Raw genomic sequence first — 24,644 nt, 5'->3', positions numbered from 1 at the left:
TACAATGTATAGAACCTGCTGCAGAAAAAGAAAAAAATTACATTTAAATTGCCGGTAATTAGTTTTCCCTTAATTATGTAAACAACTGCTTGGGGTGCCAGCCTGTATGTAGAGGCAACATTTTAGGACACCCGGAACAAGGTTAGAGATTTTTTTGAATAAATTCTGGTGTTTCTTTTGCAGACGTTGGATGAAAGTAACAACAGGTGCTTTAAAATTGGAACTTTAGTGTTGGTGGAGCTTTCACACCGTAACCCTTCAGTTATTCGTGATGAGCGCAGGAATAGGCCCTGCTGTGAAAAAATTCAAATTATATGCACCTGTCACATACCTGTCTCCTTATTGGCCTTTCAGACATGATATGGGGCTTATTATAACATTTTATTAGAGAATGTGGGGTGGGAAATTGGTGCTTGGGTGCAATACTTTATCGAATGTGGTGCTTGGTGCACTATAAACTGTTGTACAATGGCTTATTATTAAAAAAAAAAAACAATTTAAAAAAGAAAAAAAAAAAAAAAAAAAAAACAGGAACACCTGCGACACGAAAGGGGGAACAGCAATGATGAGGCAGCAAAAGAACCTGCTGCTGAAAAATAAATGTAAAAATAATAAAAGAACATTAAAATAAATAAATAATAATTTTTAAAAAATGGGAACCCTAGTGACGCAGGAGAAACACAAATGACGTCACTGACGCACAAAAAAAAAGACAGCGAATATACAGCACAGAAAATAATACTATATATAGAACAGAGTACTGTATATAGCATTAAAAGCTGTAGAAAGCACTGACACTTCACTATACTGACACCAGTTAGCTCACTGCACTACACAATACACTACACTACACTGCACTACACTACACTGCACTACACTGACAGAAACACTCTGCATTCGGCTCGGCTGTTCTGCTCGGTCCCTCAGAGGGACTAACTAGGGCATAACTGGGTCCCTCAGTTTTTCCCCACAAAATAAATGCCCTAGTTAGCTCCTTTTTGTGGAACTCCAAAGTTCCCCAAATAAAACTTGGTACTCTTCAGAAGCCTTGGTATAGGGGGGCCTAACGCTTCCAGATTTAAAAAAAGATTATTTGGCTGGCCAGATGGTGGTGCTACATTACATGCTGATTGACGAGTGATGCTGGAGATGCTGTGGTGGTGGTCAAGGCTGCCTCTCTGGGATCCTATGCAGCTCTTACTGGCTTGCCTTTTCGAGGACTTAGGGCTCCTTATCGACTCACTCTATCGATGAGGGCTACTATTATGGCCTGGTCTTCTATCTGCGGGCTATTGTATCAGGATCAGCAGTTTTGGTCCACCCCTACCCCCCTCTGTAAGAATCCGCTTATGCCACACTTTTTCGGTATTCCCGATTTTCATGTATGGCCTGGTAGGGGTATCAAGAATTTAGGTGACCTTACATTGGGCAATACCCTCATGATGTTTGATCAATTACAAACTAAATATCAGATCCCGGATGTTTATCTGTTCCTCTACCTGCATATGAGACATGCTTTTCAGTGCCAATTTGGGGGATTCTCCTGTACAGTGTAGATGTCTCGTTTGGAAAGGCTGCTCAGGGGAGATCTCCATCATAAACCATTATCTGAGGTATATCGTAGCCTTTTTCATGCCTCCTCTGTACATGCACTCAAATGCAAAGGTTCTTGATTATTGGATCTCCCCTCACTGTCTGACAAGGAGTGGGAAGATGCCTGAAACTACCCCTTTTCTTATCTGGTCTCTGCTAGGGACAGACTTATTCAGTTCAAGTTACTACACTGGATTTACTATACTCCAGTGAGGCTCACAAGAATCTATAGAGATGGGGGGTTTGCATGTTGGAGGTGTTCTGATTCGTCGGCGGATCTATTACACGTTCTGTGGAACTGCCCACGAATCAAACCGTTTTGGATTGCTGTAACTCAGTTTATGTCACAAATGGTTGCCATGCAGCTCTTGCCAGGAGTTGATGTACTGTATGTATCCTTGGATTGACAGAGTCACTTGCCAATACGAATGCTTTGAGGACATTCCTGGGCATCTTGCTATTTTGTGCACAAAAGTTGGTGGTATTGTGATTGAGACAGAGCGTACCCCCAAGCCTGTCGGATTGGAAGGGCCTTGTCAACTCCTATTTACGCCTTTATAAGGCGACTTATTTACGGAGAGGCTGCGCTAATAAGTTCCACAAGGTCTGGGGTTGTTGGTTGGAGTCTGCTGACACAACGACTTGAGGGGTCCACTCTCTTTTCCAGATAGCTCCACCAGGCTGGGACAGTGACTTTGGTAGCTCTCCATGGACCTCCAGGTTACATGTACAGACCTCGATGTAGTATAATCTCTTTATTATTGACCTTGTAACCAAGCGGCATCTTAATAGTGAAGTGACAGCAGACTGGGGCGTAATATGCTCCTCGGTTGTTAGAGAAGGCACATGAGGTCCATTTATAACATAATAGCCTATTTTTATCCAGTGAGTGCAGAAAAGGTTCTGAGGCACTTGGGTGGTGTGCGAGCACGTTTGGAGCGAACATCACCTACTGAAGAGCACAATCTACTTGGGATTGGACTTTTTTATTCTCGTCTACTTGTATTAAGGAGGACTAAAGCACATTTTATATAAATTGTACTGTATTGATGTTATTTTTTAGGAGTACAGTTTAACAATTATTCCATTGTAAATCGCAGGGTTTAGAAGAAAGACACATTTACATTTTGGGTATGTGCAGTGCAAATTTTTCAAAATTGGTTCACAGTGTTTTTATTACTGAGAGCACAGCGGCTGATTGTATATTATAGGTTAGTATCTTTTTGTTTGAGAGCGCAGACTAAATTCATTTTTTCATTATTTAGTCACCAGTATAACCCGTAGGGTCCCTGTAGCTGCTCTGTGTTTCTCTGTGGAGGCAGCCATTTTGCTGAAGCGCTGCCCCCTTTCCGATAATTGGTAGGGTAATGATTAAGAAGCAACAGGAGAGGTGAAGGAAGCACAGATGATTCATAGCTCTCAACTAACCTTAATTTGGAGGGACTGTAACCAAATCCCTCTGTCCCTCTTTAGTTCTCCCTCTTCTTTTGGTCTGATATGTATATGAAATGTACTGTTCATCTGTAAAAAGTGTTATATTACACCAAATATTTGATCCAATGTCTATATTATTGCATTCTTTTGAAACATGGTATAAAGGAAAAGGAGTGGAAATAAAAAGCACTGGTCAATCCTTTTTTGTGTATGAATTAATTGTGGTAATTGTGAGAAAGTTTGGGGGGTAAGCAGATCCACAGAATGGATAAAGCAGGTAGAGGTGTGAAGTGCAGGTCCTCAGGTACAGATTCCTCTCCAGCAAGCAGAACAGAAGGGACATTACCAAATCTCACTCCAAATCTGACGAGACCAGCACAGTGCCCGAATGATCTCAAAGTGCAGATATACAGCTGTGAGGCTGTGGGGACAGAAGTTTCTAGATATAGGAAAATGCACTTCTATTTATCACGATGAATTCAAGACAAAATATATAATTTTCTGGGTACTGCTAGGCACCCTTAACATTTCTAGATGTTCCCTGTAAGACACCAAATGGTCACTTTTTGAGTTTAGGTCTACTATAACTTGTTCATAAATGGTCACACATATGTTCGTATTCTGTAATACAAAGTAAAACAATGTAAGTCTTTGTCCCTCCAGCATCCTCTTATGTTCCCACCAGCAGCTCAGAGGAGAAGGATACCATTGGCAGTCAGGCTTTTTTACACCTAAACCTCTCAGTCTTGCAATGTAGAGACACACAGTTTATTAAAAATCTCAGACCTTCATACAGTATTGTAAATTACAAAGTTTTTTAATCAAATGTGGCAGGCTTAAGTTGTTATTTCAGGATGGATTCCTGAAATCTCTCATGTACCAGGCAGGTGAATGTAACAACAAGGATGACAAACTCTTGAAAATCAACTTCTGAGTCTCCATTTTCATCCAGATCATTTATAAGCTTGTCACAATCGTCCTTTCCTTTCCCAGCCTAAAATAAAGATATTTTGTTGGATTAGATAGTTATGTGGATTAGATAGTCCCTTTAACACTCTGTAAAAATGCTTTAATGTTATCTTTTGGCCTAGAAATATTCTTGTTGTTTATTATCCATGTAGATGACACACTTCCAGTAAGTGCATACTAGGCACAGCTGTCTATTTAGAGTTTTTATTTCGCACAAGAGTCATACAATTTATACCCAGGATTCACATATTTTGCAATTGAATCCAATTAGAAAATGCATGAATCTTGGGTGAATAAAACTATAAACAGATCCAATAATCTTTAGAAGTGCAGAAAACAAAGCAGTTACTCTGCGGGTCACAAATAAGGAAAACTTAGGGGTCTATTCACAAAAGGGTGAAGAGTTTGGAGAAGGCAGGAGAAGTGAACAATCTAGGCCAAAATAGCTGAACTGGAAAATGAGCTGAATTGGAGAATTTTTCCAGTTCAGCTATGTTGTCCTAGATTGCTCACTTCTCCTGCCTTCTCCAAACTCTTCACCCTTTTGTGAATAGACCCCTTAATGTATATTTTTTTCTTTATACTAAAACGATATTCGGGCATACATACATTCGTTTTCAGAACATGCTGGTGGCCATCTTGGAGGCGGAGCATGTGACGTCACATGACAGTGATGTTACGTGCTGAACGAGCGGTGACCATAACGGCCACCAGTGTGTGGCCACCATTTTGGAGTAGATCTTGGTATACGCTCCAACATGTGGGTGCCACTATCTTGGTGTATAACAAGATCTACTCCAAAATGGTGGCGAACGTGGCGGTGGCCGATATGGCCCGTTGCCTCTAAATCCGAAACATCAAAAGAATTTGTTTCCTTTGACGAAATGAATGAAAACGTTTTAATTTATTTAGTCTGAAAACGATTTATTTTGTTGTGCACATGTCTAGAACATAATAACAGTCAGTTCATAATAAAGAATATAAAAAAAACTGTAATGAAGTTATGGTAAAAGTTCAGCTTTAAATTATTTACATTTGTTTTTGTTTTTTTTGTGGAATAGTTACACACAATAAAACTTGATAACATAGAACAGAATAGAAATATACAAAGATGCCAGGAGCCAAGGGCTATATATCCTGAATGCTGGAAGTAGCAGGGGGCTCAGTAGTAGAGCCTTTGCGCAAGCCATGTATGTTATCTCCAGGGCAGATGATGAGCTTTTCCAAATATCAGAAGCATTCATTATAATTATGCCTGGTACGCCTTTGTGTGCTGTGGTTCTACCCATTGACCCCTATGTGTCTACAGGTCTGTTGTATGGTGCCACAGCATACAGTTGAGCAACAGGAATATGACACACTTGGAATGCATGTTTGTTTCAGCCAGCACAGCTTTGCAAGCACGTGAAGATCAGCAATTTGGGTGGCAGGACTAGCAGGGTCGAAACTGGGATGGGGCATGTGCCCTGGGTGCCGCTTTCAGAGGGGCGCTACTTGGTGTGTGGATGGAGAACTTCTTCCTTGGGGGGAGCAACTCTGAGCTTTTGCCCCAGGTGATAGAATGTCTAGCTTCCCCACTGAGGACTAGTAAGTATAAACTGTTTACTTCACTGGGTGCACTTTTACAAGTATTCTTATCTAGTGAGAATATCTCGGGGCAAAACTTTCTGAGATAGACGTAGGAATCCAAAAATCAGAACCTCTATCAGGTTGTTTTTATTTGCGCTGTCTGTGCTCGTTGAGGTCAGCAGAATCTAATTAACTTTCATTAAGCTGTACAAATGGCAGTTAAGTTGTTTTAGAACAGGGGTAGCCAAACTCCGGCCCTCCAGCTGTGGTGACACTACAAATCCCATGGTGCATCTCTCTCCGGCAATCATGTCTGTAGCTGTGAGAATCTTGCAATGCCTCATGGGATTTGTAGTTCCACCAGGCAATGCAGGTCAAACGCTGTGATTTCCATTGAAATACAGCTGCATGTGTTTGAAGAGAAAATACAGCATTTTACTAGAATGCCCATCAACATAAATCCCTAGTTTTCATGAGAACAGGTGTCCCTATTGGAAAAAGTTCATCTAACCTTCTGTTCTGGTGACAACGGTCATTGGAGAGGGTGAATCTTCCTGGTGGGAGCACAGTAATAAAAACCTGACAGGTTCTATGTCTTTCCTACTGTATAAAACAAAAATCATTGCAGCTAGAAATACACTGAAATGGCTGGAACATTTTGCATAAAGACAGAAGAACAGGTAGTGAAACATCTAGTCACCTGTGGACAACTATTTGTGCATACATATAACCTGTTATACAGTGTAGCAAATTTATACCTGAATAAACATAGGAAACTCATTCTCCAACAGGTTCTTCATCTCCGTTTTGGTTAAAGTGCCTTTTTTGCCTTCTGCACCGGCATATTTGTCAAAGACATCCATGATCAGAACCATTGCAGTCTCCAGTTCTGACATCCTTGCAAACAATCACCTGGGCGGCTGATGAGTATGGTAAGAGGTTATAGGCAGAGTGTAGTGTCTGAGCTTTGCTGCAGCTTATATACGGAATCTTTATCTTCAAGTACGTACACTGCACCAATAGCCATGACTGGGTGTCACATTCTTACTAATATTTAAAATTCTTTGGGTAGATAGCTGAATTCAGCAACACACGCTGAATTCAAATAGTACTATCTAAAGAACTAAAAATTTTTTTTTTAGGTGCAACTCCAAGATCACACATTCCTTCAGTTATGACCACATTTTATTTTATTCATTCATCTATAAAACAATGTGTCAAAATACATAAAAACAATCAAACCATTCCTAGATCATAGTCCACCTCCATGGGCCAATCATCTCATAATCATACATAAAATTAGACTTTTTCTTATGTATGTTTCTGAATGTATATCTTTGCCTTGCTTGGGCCCACTGCAACTTTGACATGTTTCGCACCATGCTTCTTCAGAAACAGGAGGTATACCTGTATTGTCATATAGAGAGAGTTTGACAATTAAGTGATACATGTTATACATTTTCAAGAGATCAAAGCTTTTGAAATTCAATGCAGCACTTACTTGGCAATATATTGGCTAGCTGCCAAATACCGATACATCGGAAGGAAAAATCCTCTCCATCGGTGGGACCACGGAAGACACACAGGGACTGGCAAATACAATAAATATGATGGTAAGGAATTGAATTCCTTAATAAACTATCCACTCTAGCAGAGGCTTTTGTGAATTAGGAGGGCTTTTCATACACCCACTCTTCTGCCTCAGAGTAGAAAATAATTAGGCTTACCTACCTGCAACATTAAATTTGACCATTAGATGGAGCTGAAGAAAAGATATCTCTGTTTATTTTATTTTTTTATATCGAAGCCCGTGGACGTGCATCTAAACAAACTTCCCCCTGTGAACAAAAAAAGTGAACCGTGAAATCACAGCACACAAAAACGTGCACAAGGGTGCAAGGTCCTTCCAAAGAAGGGACCTACTTCCCGACCCCCCGGGGCGCAAGGCTCCTGACAGGGGTTGAGATACTTTGGACCACCAACCCGAAGGCCGATGGTCCATTTCCTTTGGGGACCTGCCGAAACAGGTCCCCCACAGTACTTGGCAAGGGGGCTCTCCCGAAGAGAGACCCCCTTCCTGGGTGGGAGGAGACAGAGAACCCCCTACGAGGCACAGAATCTCCTCCCAGCGTCAGGAATAGGCCCCGAAGAAACCTGCACCTTTCGCATCTGTGGGTCAAATTTAAAATAAAAAAGTGCCAATCGTGCATAGAGTGCATAAATAAATCTAAAGTGCCAGTGCACCACGCTGACAGGCCTTAGGGGCCGGAGTGCAAAAATATTGCCCCGGACTAGCCATAAGGCCTGTCCAAGAGGCGTTGAGCAGAAAAAGCAATATGGTGTGTGACCGAGTGCTACAGTGAGTCATGTGGGGTCCCATACCCAAGTGACTTTCTGAGCACCCCTGGGACGCCACCCCCAGGGGGCACAACACCACGGGCTTCTGCCTCCCCCGAACCCTCGAGCCAGACCAAGCTTCGCATCTGTTCAGTCAGAAAGCCATGTACTGAGCGGTTCCCCTCTCAAAGGAAGCCGCCCCACACGCTCTTTCACTCCAGCGAGTACTAAGTAACCATCCCCCGCAAGGACGGTTCTTTTCCCCACCGAAAACTGATAAGAACAGATACTACACTTGATCTTAGCCAAAAGGCCGAGAAGCGATGATATCTCTGTTTATAGCAGCTTCAGACTGGTTTTCCTTATTAAAACAAATTATCATCACTCCTCAGTGTTTATGGAGTTTAACCTCCATTTTAGGACTGAGGAAGAAGAGAATCCATTGCCATCTGCAGCATGCCTGGAGGAAAGAACCCACATCCCTCTTAGGCAGCATCTCTGGTAGGATTGGACTTCTCTCTATACTGTTACTGTATTTACATGTTTTTCATATTGATTGTGCTTCTATGTCCTTTTTTTTTTACCAGCTTCACCCCACCCTGTTTTGTTAATAAAGCATAACGATTTCACTCAGTCTGGCTTATTGCAGAATAGGAGGGTTTAGCTACATGTTGAGTTAGACACAGGCCCCAGAACAATGTGTAACGGGGACAGAATACCCATCTCTATAGAAAAACAAATACAATCTATCACCTCTTAAGCAGTGAAGATATAACAATCCCAACATGATGGGTGTATGGTCTACTGTATAAATAAAATATATGGTCCTATAAATAAAATGTAAAGTATCCAATAAGGGGCCAGCTATACAAATACTTTTAAAATACACTTATGAAGACTTCAGTATCAATCCATCAAACATCTAACTTTATATCTATAGTAAAGTAAATGTATAAATATGTTGAATCTTAAAAATACTTCAAACTTCAAAATAGCATCCTCTTTTATGTTCCCACCAGCAGTTCAGAGAAGAAGGATACTATTGACAGTCAGGACTTTCTCTGCCTAAACCTCTCAGTCTTGCAATGTTGAAACACATGGTTTAAAAAAAAGAATCTGATACCTATGTACTGTCTGAGCTGTGCTGCAGCTTATATAAGGAATCTTTATCTTAAGTAAATACACTGCAGCAATAGCCATGACTGGGTGTAACATTCTTACTATTAACAAAAGTAAATAGGCAATTAAAATTCTTTGGGTGGATAGGCGATAATGGCACAAAACTGTGAACTCAGAATTGACCAAACAAAGAAATAAAAAATGGGGCTTTTTAGGTGCTACTTAAAGGAGAACTATGAGGTGAGTGTTTTTCACTCACCTCATAGTTCTAGCCGACCTGTAAAGTGGTGGCTACTTTAGAACACACAGGGACCATTGGGACAAAAAGTAGCCACCCTCCAGAAGGATGGACAGTGTCAATTCAGAGTTAATTTGAGCATCTACAGTGATGCATAGAGTAGGAGATAGTATGACAAGTTGGGGTAGTAGTAGGGAGTTCCAGAGGATGGAAGATACTCTGGAAAAAGTCCATGGGAATATTTGGCAAGGAAGCTAGAGAACCGGAGGTCTTGGGAGGGGTGGAGAGGATGCTTAGAGTGATACTTTGAGACGAAATTGGAATTATAGCCAAGGGCAGAGTTGTGCATTGCTCTGTAAGTAGTTGTAAATATTTGAATTGTATTCTTTGGGTGATTGGAAGGCACTCTCTGCATACCCCCAGCACCTAGCACTAAGACGCCAGCAGCCATGATCAGGGGCGCTATTTCATCCATCAGTTAGAGTGATCTCTGTCCGACAGATGAATTAGAGTCTTGGCTGTGAGTCATGGCTGTGCCAAGTGCTGGAATCTGCAGAGAGAAGGTAAGTATATTTTTTTCCTGTACTGCCACTGCCACCATTGCTAGGGGGGAGGGAAAAGGTTAACAATATCACTTACCACCAAGCAATGCAAGGGCAAAGGGTTTAATTAGCCCCTTCTTCCTTGCACTAGGGTGGTCAGTGGCATTGTAAATTTCCACTGACCATCCACTAATGCAAGGTGGGGGAAGGGGTTAATTAACATTGACCACCAATGCTGGGTGTTATTTTTGTGTCCACTGGAACCTATGCTGGGTGTTATTTTTGTGTCCACTGGAACCTAAGCTGGGGGTTATTTTTGCATCCACTGGTACCAATGCTGGAGGTTATTACATCCAGTAACATCAATGTTTGACATTCTCTTCTCCCTGGGCGCCAGATGGCCTTGTCCCAGCACTGGCAGAGGAAGCAGTGGGCAGGAGGAGAACGACGAAGTGGCTCCCTCAGCATTGTTGGATGCCGTTGCCTGCGTCTCCCCTATCTCTCCCGTCCTGTTTCGTTGCATTGGATGGTTGGTACATGTTAACATCACCAGACAGGATGGGACAAACGCTGGCCAGATGAAAATAGGACGGTGTATTATACAAATTACTAGTGGTTTTTATGTAAGTGTACTTTAATGATTTTAATCACAGATGTTCTAACTGACTACACCATGGGAAACATTTATTTATCTCTTTGAGTCTTGATGGATTGGATGAGAAGTCGCTTGATGTATGAAGCGGTGAAGTCGGTGTGACAGCGGAGCCAAAAGTGACAGCAGAGTGGGGCGTAATATGCTCCTCGGTTGTTAGAGAAGGCACATGAGGTCCATCTATAAGATGATGGCCCATTTGTATCCTGTGAGTGCAGAAAAGGTTCTGAGGCACTTGGGTGGTGTGTGAACACGTTTGGAGTGAAGATCACCTACTGAAGAGCACAATCTACTTGGGAGTGGCCTTTTTTTATTCTTGTCTACTTGTATTAAGGAGGACTATAGCACATTTTATATAGGTTGTACTGCATTGATGATGTATTTTAGGAGTACAGTTTAACAATTATTTCATTGTAAACTACAGGTAAGAAAGACACATTTACATATTGATTATTAGACAGATCATTATTAGCATATTGTAATATTTACACAAAGTGCAATGCAAATTTTTCAAAATTGGTTCACTGTGCTTTTCTCACTGATAGCACAGCGGCTGATTGTATATTATAGGTCAGTATCTTTTTGTTTAAGAGCGCGGATTCAATTCATTTTTTCATTATTTAGTCACTAGTATTGCCTGTAGGCTCCCTGTAGCTGATAATTTCCCCTTTACAGGCACATAATGCCGTGTTCTGCTCTGTGTTTATTTGTGGAGGCAGCCATTGTGCTGGAGCGCTGCCCCCCTCTCCGATAACTGGTAATGATAATGATAAGGGTAATGATTAAGAAGCAACAGGAGAGGTGAAGGAGGCACAGATTTATAGCTCTCAACTAACCTTAATTTGGAGGGACTGTCCTTTCTTAACCAAATCCCTCTGTCCCTCTTTCCTCTTTAGTTCTCCCTCTTCTTTTTTTCTCTTCTTCTGATATATAGACCTCATTAAAAATGTACTGTTCATCTGTAAAAAGTGTTATATTACACCAAATATTTGATCCAATCTCTATATTGTTGCATTATTTTGCATAAAGGAAAAGGAGTGGAAATAAAAAGCACTGCTCAGTAAAGCCAATCCTTTTTTGTGTATGAATTAATTGTGGTCCATGATCCCTCTTACCCATCTGAGAAAGTTTGGGGGTAAACAGATGCACAGAATGGATAAAGCAGGGAGAGGTGTGAAGTGCAGGTCCTCAGGTACAGATTCCTCTCCAGCAAGCAGAACAGAAGGGACATTACCAAATCTCACTCCAAATCTGACGAGACCAGCACAGTGCCCGAATGATCTCAAAGTGCAGATATACAGCTGTGGGGCTGTGGGGACAGAAGTTTCTAGATATAGGAAAATGCACTATTTATCAGGAGGAATTCAAGACAAAACAAATACTTTTTTCGGTAATGCCTAGGCACCCTTAACATTTCTGGATGTTCCCTGTAAGACACCAAATGGTCAATTTTTTAGTTTAGGGCTACTATAACCTGTTCATGAATGGTCACACATATTCTCGTATTCTGTAATACAAAAGCAAAAGAATGTAAGGCTTTGTCCCTCCAGCATCCTCTTATGTTCCCACCAGCAGCTCAGAGGAGAAGGATACCATTGGCAGTCAGGCTTTTTTCCACCTAAACCTCTCAGTCGTGCAATGTAGAGACACACCGTTTATAAAAAAATATCTCAGACTTTTGTACAGTATTATAAATCACAAAGCTTTATTTATAAAATGTGACTGGTTTAAGTAGTTATTTCTGGCCTCATTTCTGACATTTTTCGTGTACCAAGCAGGTTAAGGTAGTAACAAGGATTACAAACTCTTGAAAATCAACTTCTGAGTCTCCATTTTCATCCAGATCATTTATTAGCTTGTCACAATTGTCCTTTCCTTTCCCACCCTAAAATAAAAATAAAGATATTTTGTAATTTAGTGCATTAAATAGACCCTTTTAACACCCTGTAAAAATGCTTTAATGTTATCTTTTGGCTCAGAAGTATTCTTGTTGTTTATCCGTACCCTCTTGTCTTGAATTGTATTGTAATTGTAATGTTTTCCTTATATTGTAAAGCGCTGCGCAAACTGTTGGCACTATATAAATCCTGTATATATATAAATCCTGTATAATAATAATTATTATTATCCATGTAGATGACACACTTACACATAGCAGTCTACTTATAGTTTTTATTTTACAAGAGTCATACAATTTATACCCAGGATTCACATATTTTCCAATTGAATCCAATTAGAAAATATTATATAGCCAACCACTTCAGGTGCTTTATAACATCCAGCTTTCTTTGCACCAAGTTCCTTCTCAACCAGGGGGCAGTTCCCAGACTCCAGGTATCTTATATATAAAACAACAAAAACACAAGAGAGCCTGCTCTAAGTGTAATCATATTTATTTATTTTTAAAAACTGTTACACTCACAAGATGTATGAAGTAATAAAGCTTGTACAACGATCCATTCAGTAGGGGCACATAGCCGAACGTGTTACGACTGATGGGCTATGTGCCCCCACTGAGTGGATCATTGAACATGCTTCATTATTTCATACATCTTGTGAGTAGGAATTTGTAAAAGTTTTTTGTGTAGAAAATCCATGAATCTTGGGTGAATAAAACTAAAAACAGATCCAATAATCTTTAGAAGTGCAGAAAACAAAGAAGTTACCCTACGGGTCACAAATAAGGAAAACTGAATGTTTATTTTTTTTTCTTTAGCAAATGTGGGCATATTTTTATGCGCTCTTTATATACTTTTGCCATTTTTGCATAACTTTTAAGTAAACATTTATTATAGGCTTTATCCATGACACCCAATTCTCAGAATATGCCGGGCTTTCAAATAAGATAGCCTAGCACTGCCTGCAGCTTTTTGGCAGCCCTTTTTTCAGAGCCTTCAAAGCACACTGAGATTGCATTCAATTCACCATATATCGGATGCATGTGTAAAAAAACATGCATATGCAGTATTTCCTAAATACTTGATTGAAAAGAAATTAAAATGTCTCCAACATAATAACAGTCAGTTCATAATAAAGAATATAAAAAAAACTGTAATGAAGTTATAGTAAAAGTTCAGGTTTAAATTCTTTACATTTTTTTTTCTTTTTTTATAGTTACACACAATAAAACTAGAAAAAACAGAACAAAATAGAAATATGCAAAGATGCCAGGAGCCAAGGGCTAAATATCTTGAATGCTGGAAGTAGCAGGGGGCTCAGTAGTAGAGCCTTTGCACAAGCCATGTATGTTATCTCCATGGCAGATAATGAGCGTTTCCAAGTATCAGAAGCATTCATTATAATTATGCCTGGTCCCCTACTGTGTGCTGTGGTTCTTTTTCCATTGACCCTACAGGTCTGTTGGATGAAGCCACAGCATACAGTTGAGGAACAGGAATACGACACATCTGGATGTGTTTTGTAATGCATATGTGTGTTTCATCCACCTGAGCTCTGCAAACGTGTGAAGATCAGTAATTTGGGTGGCAGGACTAGCAAGGCCGAAACTGGGCACTGGGCCGAGTGCCACTTTAGTAGCGCCACTGGGTGTGTGGATGGAGAATTTCTTCCTTGGGGGTGGGAGCAACTCTGAGCTTTTGCCCCAGGTGACAGAATGTCTAGCTTTCCCACTGAGGACTAGTAAGTATAAACTGTTTTCTTCACTGGGTGCACTTTTAAAAATATTTTTATCCTGTGAGAATATCTCTGGGCAAAACTTTTTGGAATAGACTAGGGAATCCAAAAATCAGAACCTGTATCAGGTTTTTTTTTGCGCTGTCTGTGCTCGTTGGCACGTCAAATGCAGATCAGCAAATTCAAACTTTCATTAAGCTGTACACATTGCAGTTAAGTTGTTTTAGAACTGCAGGCAATGCAGGTCAAACGCTGTGATTTCCATTGAAACACAGCTGCATGTGTTTGAAGAGAAAACACAACATTTACCTAGAACGCCCATCAACATGAATCCCCAGTTGTCATGAGAACAGGTGTCCCTATTGGAAGAGTTCATCTCACCTTCTGTTCTGGTGACAACAGTCACTGGAGAGGGTGAATCTTCCTGGTGGGAGCACAGTAATAAAATCCTGACAGGTTCTATCTCTTTCCTACTCTATAAAACAAAGATCATTGTGGCTAGAAATAGACTTGAAGGGCCGGAACATTTTGCATAACAAAGAACAGTCAGTGAAACATCTAGTCCCTGTGGACAACTCTATGTGGATACATATAACCCATCATACATTGTAGCAAATTCATACCTGAAGTAACATAGGAAACTCATTCTCCAACAGCTTCTTCATCTCCGTTTTGGTTAAAGTGCCTTTTTTGCCTTCTGCACCGGCATATTTGTCAAAGACATCCATGATCAGAACCATTGCAGTCTCCAGTTCTGACATCCTTGCAAACAATCAACTAGGCGGCTGATGAATATGATAAGAGGTTATAGGCAGAGTGTAGTGTCTGAGCTTTGCTGCAGCTTATATACGGAATCTTTATCTTCAAGTACGTACACTGCACCAATAGCCATGACTGGGTGTCACATTCTTACTAATAATTAAAATTCTTTGGGTATATAGGTGATGACAGCAACACACCCTGAATTCAAATAGTACTAACTAAGGAACTAAAAATGTTTTTTTTTTTTAGGTGCAACTCAAAGATCACAAATTCTCTCAGTTAAGAGCACATTTTAAAATTATTTTTCATACAAACATATACACATAAACAAACAACCCTATTACATTGTTCTTTATATAACTTAACAATGTATGTACACTACCCCCGCCCCCACACACGCACACACATACACATTTGACAACACTAAAGAAAACACAAACAAAAAAATAAACTCATGCAACCACATACAACATTTCTCTATTTCCCCGCCTATCCCCCAGGGTGAAAATAACAGCCAACTAAGCATGCTTTTCTCAGTATATTCTCAACTAACTATCATTTGCATATATCACTTACCACATATACTATTATATACAATATAGTATTGTGTTAGATATTTATAATTCATCTCTTTTGCTGAAATCTTTACTGTACAGTGTATAATGGTATCCCATATCTGAAACCAATTCCTTTCCTCCAATTTTCCCCGCTATCTTTCTCTCCCATTTCTCTGTATAAAGCTTTATAGGGGAGTCATGTCGCCACATCAATATATTATAAACGTATGAGATTGCTCCTTTCCCCTCAGGGTTCTGATAACATCTTTTCTCAAATTCAGATAGATTCCAAAATTCTTTATCAATAATGTCTTTCAATACCGTTGTGTTATAAAGCTGATATTTTATTTTATCCCCCATCTTAGGCGTCTCAGAACTGGATTGCTTATTTCCTTCCTTTTGATTTTCTCCTATTGAAAAGGGAATACCTTTTGAAGTTGGCTAACCATCACCTGTGTTAAATTAGTCTTCAATGCTCTACAATCTACAATCCCGAGATACCTTCAAACTCTCTCAACAGCTCCATTAAATTTGTTAGGGAAATAATAGGGTTTTACAAAATTAGAGTTGTGTCATCTGAAAAAAATGAAACATTATGTTCATATCCTGCTATTTCCATGTCCCTAATATCTACACTTTATCTAATTGTCAATGCCAGGGGTTCCATTGCTAATGCAAATAATAATGTGGACATGGGACAACCCTGCCTTGTTCCCTTAATAATGTAAAGATGTCTGAGCGGAAACCTGCATATTTTATAAATGCCCTGGTCCCTTTTAATAATGCTCTAACCCAGGTCTCAAAATTTCAAGTCCTAAGCTACTAGCCAGGCCTGAAAAGTTACTCGCCACCAGTTGCCCCACCTAACCCCTACCCTGCCCCGGACTTAACTCCGCCAGGTCAGCGGTGTGACGCAGAGTATAAAGATCAGTAACAATGCGCAGTGCAGAGGCCAGCAATGTGACGCGCAGTACAGAGGTCAGCAATGTGACGCGCAGTACAGAGATCTGGGTGTGACGCACAGTACAGAGGTCAGCGGTCAGTATGTAACGCAGTGCAGAGGTCACAAAGAAAGTACAGGGACTTACAGTTGCCTTGAACTCTTCTTCTCCTGGTGATGGTGGGGGAGCAGCGAGGTTGCCTGTACGTCCAGCCGGCTCCAGGTGCTCTCTGTCCCGCACAGCAGAAGCCGGCCAACTGCGGTACTGCAGTCTTCCTCTCCCACCAATGAGGTGGGCGGAGGAAACTGCTGTGGCCACCGAGGAGCCCAATCGAAGAGGGCACAAACTATGGCAGTGGAGCTTCTTGTTCTCTTCTCCACAGTCTTAAAGAGCCCCTCTCGCAGTCCACATCTTTCGGACATTATTAATCTGAGTTGCCCCACTCAGTATGCCCCTCGCTTGAGGTCATATTGAGTGGGGCACTAAGATTAATAACGTGCTGGATTAGTCTGACCCAGGGGCGGACTGGGCCCGGGGGCAGGGTGGCAATTGCCCCCCCCAGGCCTCTCTGATACCTTTGCAAACGCCCCCCACTGCCGCCATAAGCATTTAATCTCTCCCCTCTCGGTCGCTCTGCTGCTGCAGAGGCCAAGAGGGGTGAGATAAAGTCCTTGCCGTGGCAGGGGGGAATTGGCAAAGGTATCAGAGAGGCCTGGGGGGGGCAATTGCCACCCTGCCCCCGGGCCCAGTCCGCCCCTGGGTCAGACTAATCCAGCACGTTATTAATATGAGTGCCCCACTCAATATGGCCGCAAGCGAGGGGCAGACTGAGTGGGGCAACTCAGATTAATAACGTCCAAAAGATGTGGACTGGGAGGGGGGGCTCTTTAAGAATGCTCAGAATCACACCGCTGAACGATCACCTCTTCTCCCGACCGCTCCAGCTCCAGGAAGCGGGCACTCAGAGAGGCGGCTACGATCACACCTGTCAGCGTTCCCTCTCTCTGCTCCCGGCCGCTGCAGCTTCAGAGCGGCCAGAAGGAGAGAGAGGGAGCGATAACGGGTGTAATCAGAGCCCCCTCTCTGAGTGGAGCTGAAGCTACCGGGACGAAAAGAGAGTGAACGCAGAGAGCTGGCTCCGGCTCTGGATGGAACACTACCGCCGCGGCACTCGCTCGCTCGCTCGCTTCTGTTTTCTCTTCTTCTCGGGCTCGGCCGCTCTGTAGCTGCAGCAGGCGAGAAAGAGAAGAGAAAACAGAAGCGAGCGACCGATCTCCGCGGCGGTAGTGTCCCATCCCTAGTCCCGCCGGCGAGGAAACATTGCTGACATTCCACTCGCCCCCCCGCAATTTTCACTCGCCAATTGCGAGGGGGCGAGTGGAAATTTTGAGGCCTGCTCTAACCCATGTACAGAACTTGGGCCTAGGCACCATTTCTCAAGTATAATAAACATATACCGCCAAGAGATTGTATCGAAAGCTTGTGGTATATCTAATGACAAAAGAATACCTGGTGTCTTGTTTCTATTTGCAATAGATATCAAAAGTATTAAACGTGGTACTCCATCCATTATTTGTGTATTATTTAATTGTGGCCCATTAAATTGTGGATGTGGTGGGGTGTGTCCTTAGCCAACATACCTTATACTAAAAGGTGTCCCGCTTTCCCATCTTAGAAAGTTTGGAGGTAAGCAGATCCACACAATGGACAAAGCAGAAGAAGGGAAAGGTGTGCAGAGCAGGTCCTCAGGTACAGATTCCTTTCTAGAAAACAGTGGAGACATCAGCAAATCTCACTCCAAATCTGATGAGACCAGCACAGTGCCCTGGATGACCTCAAACTGCAGATATACAGTTGTGAGGCTGTGGGCACAGAAGTTTCGGGATATAGGAAATGCACCGCTACATATTTGGGAAAAGGGTTCGACGAACGTGATAAAACACATAGTTCAACCGATAATATACCACAATGGTTGATGGAAAGCGGAATAGAACATAGACTTAAAATGCTCAATGCAAATAAAGCAGTTGGACCAGATAACCTTCACCCCAAGGTACTTAAGGAATTAAGCCAGGTTATAACAAGACCATATTCCTAATTTTGAGTGAGTGTAGATTTGTTCAAGAAACATTTGGACAATTTCTTGAGGGACTGTAATATCCAGGGATACCAGTATCCCTAAGAATGAGATGATGCGTGGACCTATATGGGTTGGACTTGATGGACGTATGTCTTTATTCAACCCCAAATACTATGTAACTATGTAACACCAAATTGTCACTCTTTGAGTTTAGGTCCAATATAACCTGTTCATGAATGGTCGTATATATGCTTGTATTCTGTAATACAAAGTAAAACAATGTAAGGCGTTGTCCCTCCAGCATCCTCTTATGTTCCCACCAGCAGCTCAGAGAAGGATACCATTGACAGTCAGGCCTTTCTCCACCTAAGAAACCTGCAATTCCCCTGAGGACGTCGGTGGTGGCGAAACATGTAGGGGCAGGTCTACCATACCAAACACGTTTTTTTTCGGACCGGCCGAATGTGATTTTTTGAATTTTAAAAGAAATTTTAAATAAACTATTTTTGGAACTATTACCCGATGAAAGATTTTTTCTTTGCATGACTGTGGGAATACTTTACACTGAGGACTGATGGTAAAGAATGAAATACGAAAGACGCCGCAGTAACGGTGTCCCATCAGACAAAGCGTTTGGGGCTGTCTGTTACAGCCAAAAGTTTGGGGTGAGTACGCACTCTATTAGGGGGATGTATTGATCTTAATACAAACCCCAGGAAAGCACTACTCTACCGAACATTGGAAGGCTCTTCTATTTGGCTTTGAAGCGGAGCTGTATATTACAGAGACTTTATCTGTTTATATATATTTTTTGTTAGCACAATTAATTGTCATTCACAATTATTTTCGTTTGTATTTTTGTTTACCCACCTGAATTTTTTCACGCATATGATTTGTCACTTAATGTTATTAATGCACATGAAGGTGTAAAAAAAGTGAAGGATTTTTTAATGTGTATAGACTGATCCACTTTATTTTTACACACTGAGACACCTAGATGCACTTGGTTAAAAATCACCTCCTAATCGTACACATGTTTATTAACTATTACAGTGCCGTGTTTTTTTATTGATTAACGGCACTTGCATTGATGTGGTTTTTTTATGATTTGTAGTTCACAAACACGATTATATGGTTTTTTGATTCACTTACTAGCGCTGTTAATTTGGTTTAAACAACTTTCTCCACCTAAACCTCTCCTAATGTTGAGACACATGGTTTATAAAAAAAAAAAAAATTGATACCTATGTACATTATTGTAAATCACAAAGCTTTATTTATAAAATGTGACCGGTTTAAATATTTATTTCTTGGCGCTTTCCTGGAATCTCTCATGTACCAGGCAGGTGAATGAAGCAACAAAAATGACAAATTCTTTAAAATCAATTTCTGAGTCTCCATTTTCATCCAGATCCTTCAGAAGCTTGTCACAATCGTCCTTTCCTTTCGCACCCTAAAATAAAAATAACATATTTTGTAATCTAGTGGATTAGATAGACCCTTTTAACATCCCGTAAAAATGCTTTAATGTTATCTTTTGGCCTAGAAATATTCTTGTTTTTAAATTATTCTTGTAGAAGACACATACTTATGTTTGTACTAGACACATATGAGGCCATTTACAGTTTTTTTCCACACAAGAGTCATACAATTTATACCAAGGATTTACATATTTTCCAATTGAACCAAATTAGAAAATGCATGAATCTTGGGTGAAACTGTGTGAACCGTGGGTGAATAATAATGTTGCCAGATTTTCCAAATTAAAACCGGGAACACTCTACTGACCACACTTACTTTTAACCACACCCACACCCCCATTTGTGGCTACACCCACAAACCACACCTCCCCCATTTTTTACATATCCTCTAATAGCCACAGACTTTTAGAACAAGAATCAGACATTTATAGATATAAAGACAAAATAAACAGATTATAAATAAGAGTCATCAAGATATACATTCATAGTTAGGAGGGAAGCCTTGAGAGTATCCGTAACAAGCCATACCCAAGATAAGCAAGGCGCAGTGTCTTTTCTTAAGTAAATAAGCTTGCAAGGCCCTATTAAAAATTAAGTTTTAAAGAAAACTTTGAAATATAACACAAATGTCACTGTAAAAATATAAACATATCCTATCTTTTTAGCTATAGTGAAAAAATTGGCATTTGCTTTCATCCACAGTGCAGGGGTTAGGACTAAGTGATGCAGAGTTCAAATGTCAGTATGTAACACATAATGCAGGGGTCAATAGTAAGTAACCCAGAGTTCAGAGCTCAGAATAGTAGATAACATGGAGTGCAGGGGTCAAGCTTAAGTAGTGTAGAGTTCAGAGGTTGATAGCATGTAATGCAGAGGACAGGTATACATAATACAGAGTGCATGGGTCAGACATAAGTAATGCAGAGTTCAGAGGTTAGAATAGTAAGTAACACAGAGATCACAGGTCAGAATAGTAAGTAACACAGGGCTTACAGGTCACAGTGGTAGGTAACCCAGGGCTCACAGTTCAGATTAATAAGTAACACAGGGCTCACATGTCAGAGTAGTACATAAAGCAGAGCTCACAGGTCAGAGTAGTAAGTAACACATAGCTTACAGGTCAGAGTAGTAAGTAACCAGGGCCGGTGCTAGGATTTTTGCCTACACAGGCAATGGAACTACCAGGGTCGCAGAGGTTGTATGTGCATATTTAGGCATCTTAAATATAGTGCTCATTCTTAAAACGGATGTTCCTCGCTCTCCTTCTCTGCTTTCCACCGACCCTCAAAATGGGTCCTGGGCATGCAGGAGGGACACCGGAGCCCAGAAAGCAAGTCGGTGGTGTCGGGCAGAGGGGGCGTAGTAAACTGGCCCCTGGAAGTGATCTGGTGGCAGCAGGGCCGGTGCTAGGATTTTTGCCTACACAGGCAAAGTTGCATTTTTGTGCCCCCCCCCTCCCCGACCCCCTGTAGCGCTGGGCCTGCTCCCTATCAGCATGTTTTTTTTTCTTCACTTACCTTCGAGAGCAGTGGTGAGTCAGCGCTGGTCCGGTAGGAGGAGCTCCAGGTGGGGTCCTAATTTAGCTGGCCAGCGACTGCCAGAGGTGCCACGCGTGTCGGGATCCTCTCGCCGCTGCTCTCCCGAAAAAAAAAAAACCATAGCGCAAGCATCAGGGCATTTTGACAAGTACAAGTACTTGTCAAAATGCCCTGTTTTTTCCTCCCTCACCCTGCAGCGCCCTCAGGCGGCCGCTTGCTTTGCCTTGCGGTAGCGCCGGGCCTGCACAGGGCTTACAGGTCACAGTGGTAGGTAACCCAGAGCTTACAGTTCAGAGTAGTAAGTAACACAGGGCTCACAGGTCAGAGTAGTAAATAACACAGGTCAGAGTAGGATGTAACGCAGGGCTCACAGGTCAGAGTAATAAGTAACACAGACCTCACAAGTCAGAGTAGTAGCAGGGCTTACAGGTCATAGTACTAAGTAACACAGGGCTTACAGGTCGATACAGTGATAACAATGAAACAAAAATGAAATTAAAAAGTAGTTGATGGGACGAAAACGATTTTTGTCCGGTACTCAATTTTCGTCAACGAAATAAAACTAAAATGAAATCAATAATGAGAATCGTTGTCAAAGATTATCATTATCGATTATTTGCAGCACTGGCGCCACCACTCTGCTTGTCCCTTCTCCTCCCCGCTGTTTCTGCCTACAGCATTCTGTGTCCCCCTCAATCCCCGCCTGTATTGGCAGATGCACCGAGGACACAGACCACTGCAGCTGGCACCAGCATGGAGAAGAGACTGCTGTGACTTCCCCGCTGCCCCCCCTCATACATCTGCTGCTGTCCCAGTCAGTGGCGACTCTAGGAACAATATTTAGGGGGGGCACATAAGATACCACAGTCAGATATGGGGGGGCACTAATAATTTTCATTGCATGTCGCAACCGATGGGCGCCGAGAGCTGATTTAATTGCGGATGGCATCTGCGTCCTGCAGTTGCGACAGAAGCTGCATACAGCGTGTGCCGGTTACTACTTAAACTGGCGCGCTGTGCGCATCTTCTGAGAAGATACGCTATTAGCATAGCGGGGAAGCCGACTGCGCATTTTGCATCGCTCCCGCTACGCTAATACTGTATCTTCTCAGATGCTACACACAGCGCGCCGGTTTAAGTAGTAACCAGCAAACGATGTATGCAGCTTCTGACAGCATGGGAGACGGGAGGCTGCACTTGTCGGTGGATCCAGGGATCAGATGAGTATTAAAAAAAAAAATATTTATTTTATGTTATGTTTTTGTTTTTTAAATGCGTGTGTTCGCAGGGTATGGGGCCTTTAATTTTATGGTGGATTTTTAATTTTAGTTTATTTAACTTTTTTTTTTTTTACTTTTTTTGTATTTTTTTTACATTTTTACTTTTTATTTAACTTTATTTTTTAAACTTTTTTTAATTTTAGTTTATTTTATTTTTGTAAACTTTTTTTTACTTAATTGCTGGAAGCAATAGCCAGCCTCCTATTGGATATTTCAAATTGCAATAGCCAAAAACAGGCTGGCTACTGGAGGAGGGACCTGAAGTTTTCTATCAGGTCCACCTCTGTTGATTGACAGCAGGCAGTGGGCGGGTGCAATAGCCAGCCTGTTATTGGCTACCTGACTCTGCAGAAGCAGCATAGTAGCAGCAAGCAGCTGGTGCCCACAGCTGAATAATAGGGGCCCAACGCTGAAGTGCTGTCCTCTGCAAAGGCTCCCCACCTCAGCGTCGGGCCCCTATTATTCAGCCTTGGGCACCAGCTGCTTGCTGCTACTGTGCTGATCTCTGCAGAGATCAGCACAGTAGCAGCAAGCAGCTAGCCTGGTGCTCAAGGCTGAATAGGGACCCGATGCTGGGGTGGGGGAAGCCTTGGGCACCAGGCCAGCTAAATGCTGCTACTGTACTGATCTCTGCAAAGGCTTCCCCCCTCAGCGTCAGGCCCCTATAATTCAGTTTTGGGCACCAGCTGCTTGCTGCTACTGTTGCAGATTCAGCACAGTAGCAGCAAGCAGCTGGTGCACAAGGATGAATAGGGGCTCAATGCTGAGGTGGGGGAAGCCATGTCGTGCCCCTATTCAGCCTTGGGCACCAGGCCAGCAAATTGCTGCTACTGTACTGATCTCTGCAAGGGCTTCCCCTCCCCTCCACCTCAGCGGCGGGCCCCTATTATTAAGTTTTGGGCACCAGCTGCTTGCTGCTACTGTGCTGATGCAGAATCAGCACAGTAGCAGCAAGCAGGTGGTGCCAAAGGCTGAATAGGGGTCCGACGCTGGGGTGGGGGAAGCCTTTGCAGAGATCAGTACCGTAGCAGCAAGCAGGTGGTGCCAAAGGCTGAATAGGGGCCCGACGCTGTGGTGGGGGCGAGGGAAGCCTTTGCAGAGAACAGCTGCTGTCCTTTGCAAAGGCTTGGCCTACCACCACCCCAGGGTCGGGCACCTATTCAGTCTTGAGCACCAGGCCAGCTGCTTGCTTTACCTGTGGTGATCTATGCAGAAAGCCCCTCCCCCACCCCCCAGCGTCGGCCATGTAAACTAAGCTTAAATTTGTATTTATGGCCGAGGCCTGAGTAGTTGGTGCCACACCCCTAAGAACTTTGATATAAAAAGGAAAGAAAAAAGATGGGGGTTTTTTGGGCACCTATTGACAAATCCAAAGCAATTTAGCAGTGAAAAAGTATTTTAATCTTAGTAATATTTTAAAAGATTGATTCACATACAGTACAAGTAATAAAAACAACCGGCTGATCAGATGTCTCCTTATACGCTCACTCCATTTATACCGCCCATTTCAAGAAAGACAGAGGCGCTTCTTCAGGAGATGGAGAGAATCAATTTAGCAGGTTGACGTGCGTGTATCCAAGACGACCCCAACCGGGCAGTATCCCAAAACAGGGAAGAGGGAGAGGAGCGAGGACCAAACCCTATGCTGTACTGGGTACGGATGGCTCGAAGGTGTTTGGAGGACAGGAGTCCCTGTGCGTTTGTGGGGCCTCCATGTGAGGCAGTGTCTAGGTGAACAAGTGACCCAAATCCTGCGGTTCTTTACGCCATACAAGGCGTCCCTATTATTCTATGCCTCCCACTTCAAACTGCTCGACACAGGGTTTGGTCCTCGCTCCTCTCCCCTGGGAGGACTGTTTTGGTGTACTGCCCGGTTGGGGTCGTCTTGGATACACGCATGTCAGCCTGCTAAATTGATT

The 24,644-nt window shown here is 42.3% G+C and overlaps 3 protein-coding genes across 3 annotated transcripts in view; all 3 read right to left on the bottom strand.

The window, feature by feature from the left end:
• Positions 1-3,871: 3,871 nt before the first annotated feature.
• Positions 3,872-6,487, bottom strand: LOC108791045 (protein S100-P-like). The gene is made up of 2 exons (XM_018561416.1): positions 6,324-6,487; positions 3,872-4,021 (listed from the first exon to the last, which is right to left on the bottom strand). Exons 1-2 carry the CDS (start codon positions 6,459-6,461, stop codon positions 3,872-3,874), a joined length of 288 nt encoding a protein of 95 aa, XP_018416918.1. The 5' UTR covers positions 6,462-6,487.
• Positions 6,488-12,200: 5,713 nt separating this feature from the next.
• Positions 12,201-24,644, bottom strand: part of LOC108791044 (protein S100-P-like) — a 22,485-nt gene continuing 10,041 nt past the window's right edge. Inside the window, exons 2-3 of the mRNA XM_018561414.1 lie at positions 14,710-14,854; positions 12,201-12,338 (exon numbers count right to left, since the gene is read on the bottom strand). Of these exons, the coding sequence (XP_018416916.1) occupies positions 12,201-12,338; positions 14,710-14,847 (276 nt within the window). The 5' untranslated portion in view covers positions 14,848-14,854. The remainder of the gene's footprint in view (positions 12,339-14,709; positions 14,855-24,644) is intronic.
• LOC108791043 (protein S100-P-like) overlaps positions 19,730-24,644 on the bottom strand; it is a 9,678-nt gene continuing 4,763 nt past the window's right edge. Inside the window, exon 2 of the mRNA XM_018561413.1 lies at positions 19,730-19,879. Within this exon, the coding sequence (XP_018416915.1) occupies positions 19,730-19,879 (150 nt within the window). The remainder of the gene's footprint in view (positions 19,880-24,644) is intronic.

The sequence above is a fragment of the Nanorana parkeri genome, unplaced genomic scaffold (genome assembly GCF_000935625.1).
Source record: "Nanorana parkeri isolate BGI_ZX_2015 unplaced genomic scaffold, ASM93562v1 scaffold523, whole genome shotgun sequence".
NCBI lineage: Eukaryota > Metazoa > Chordata > Amphibia > Anura > Dicroglossidae > Nanorana > Nanorana parkeri.
The sequence above is the reverse complement of the archived record's forward strand: the minus strand, read 5'-3'. Positions and strand labels throughout refer to the sequence as shown.

Coding starts and splice junctions, on each gene's coding strand:
- LOC108791045 (XM_018561416.1), bottom strand. CDS start 6,461: ATGTCAGAACTGGAGACTGCAATGGTTCTGATCATGGATGTCTTTGAC. Junction 4,022..6,323: donor AGTTTCCTATGTTTATTCAG/GTATAAATTTGC, acceptor TCTTTATTTTAG/GCTGGGAAAGGAAAGGACGA.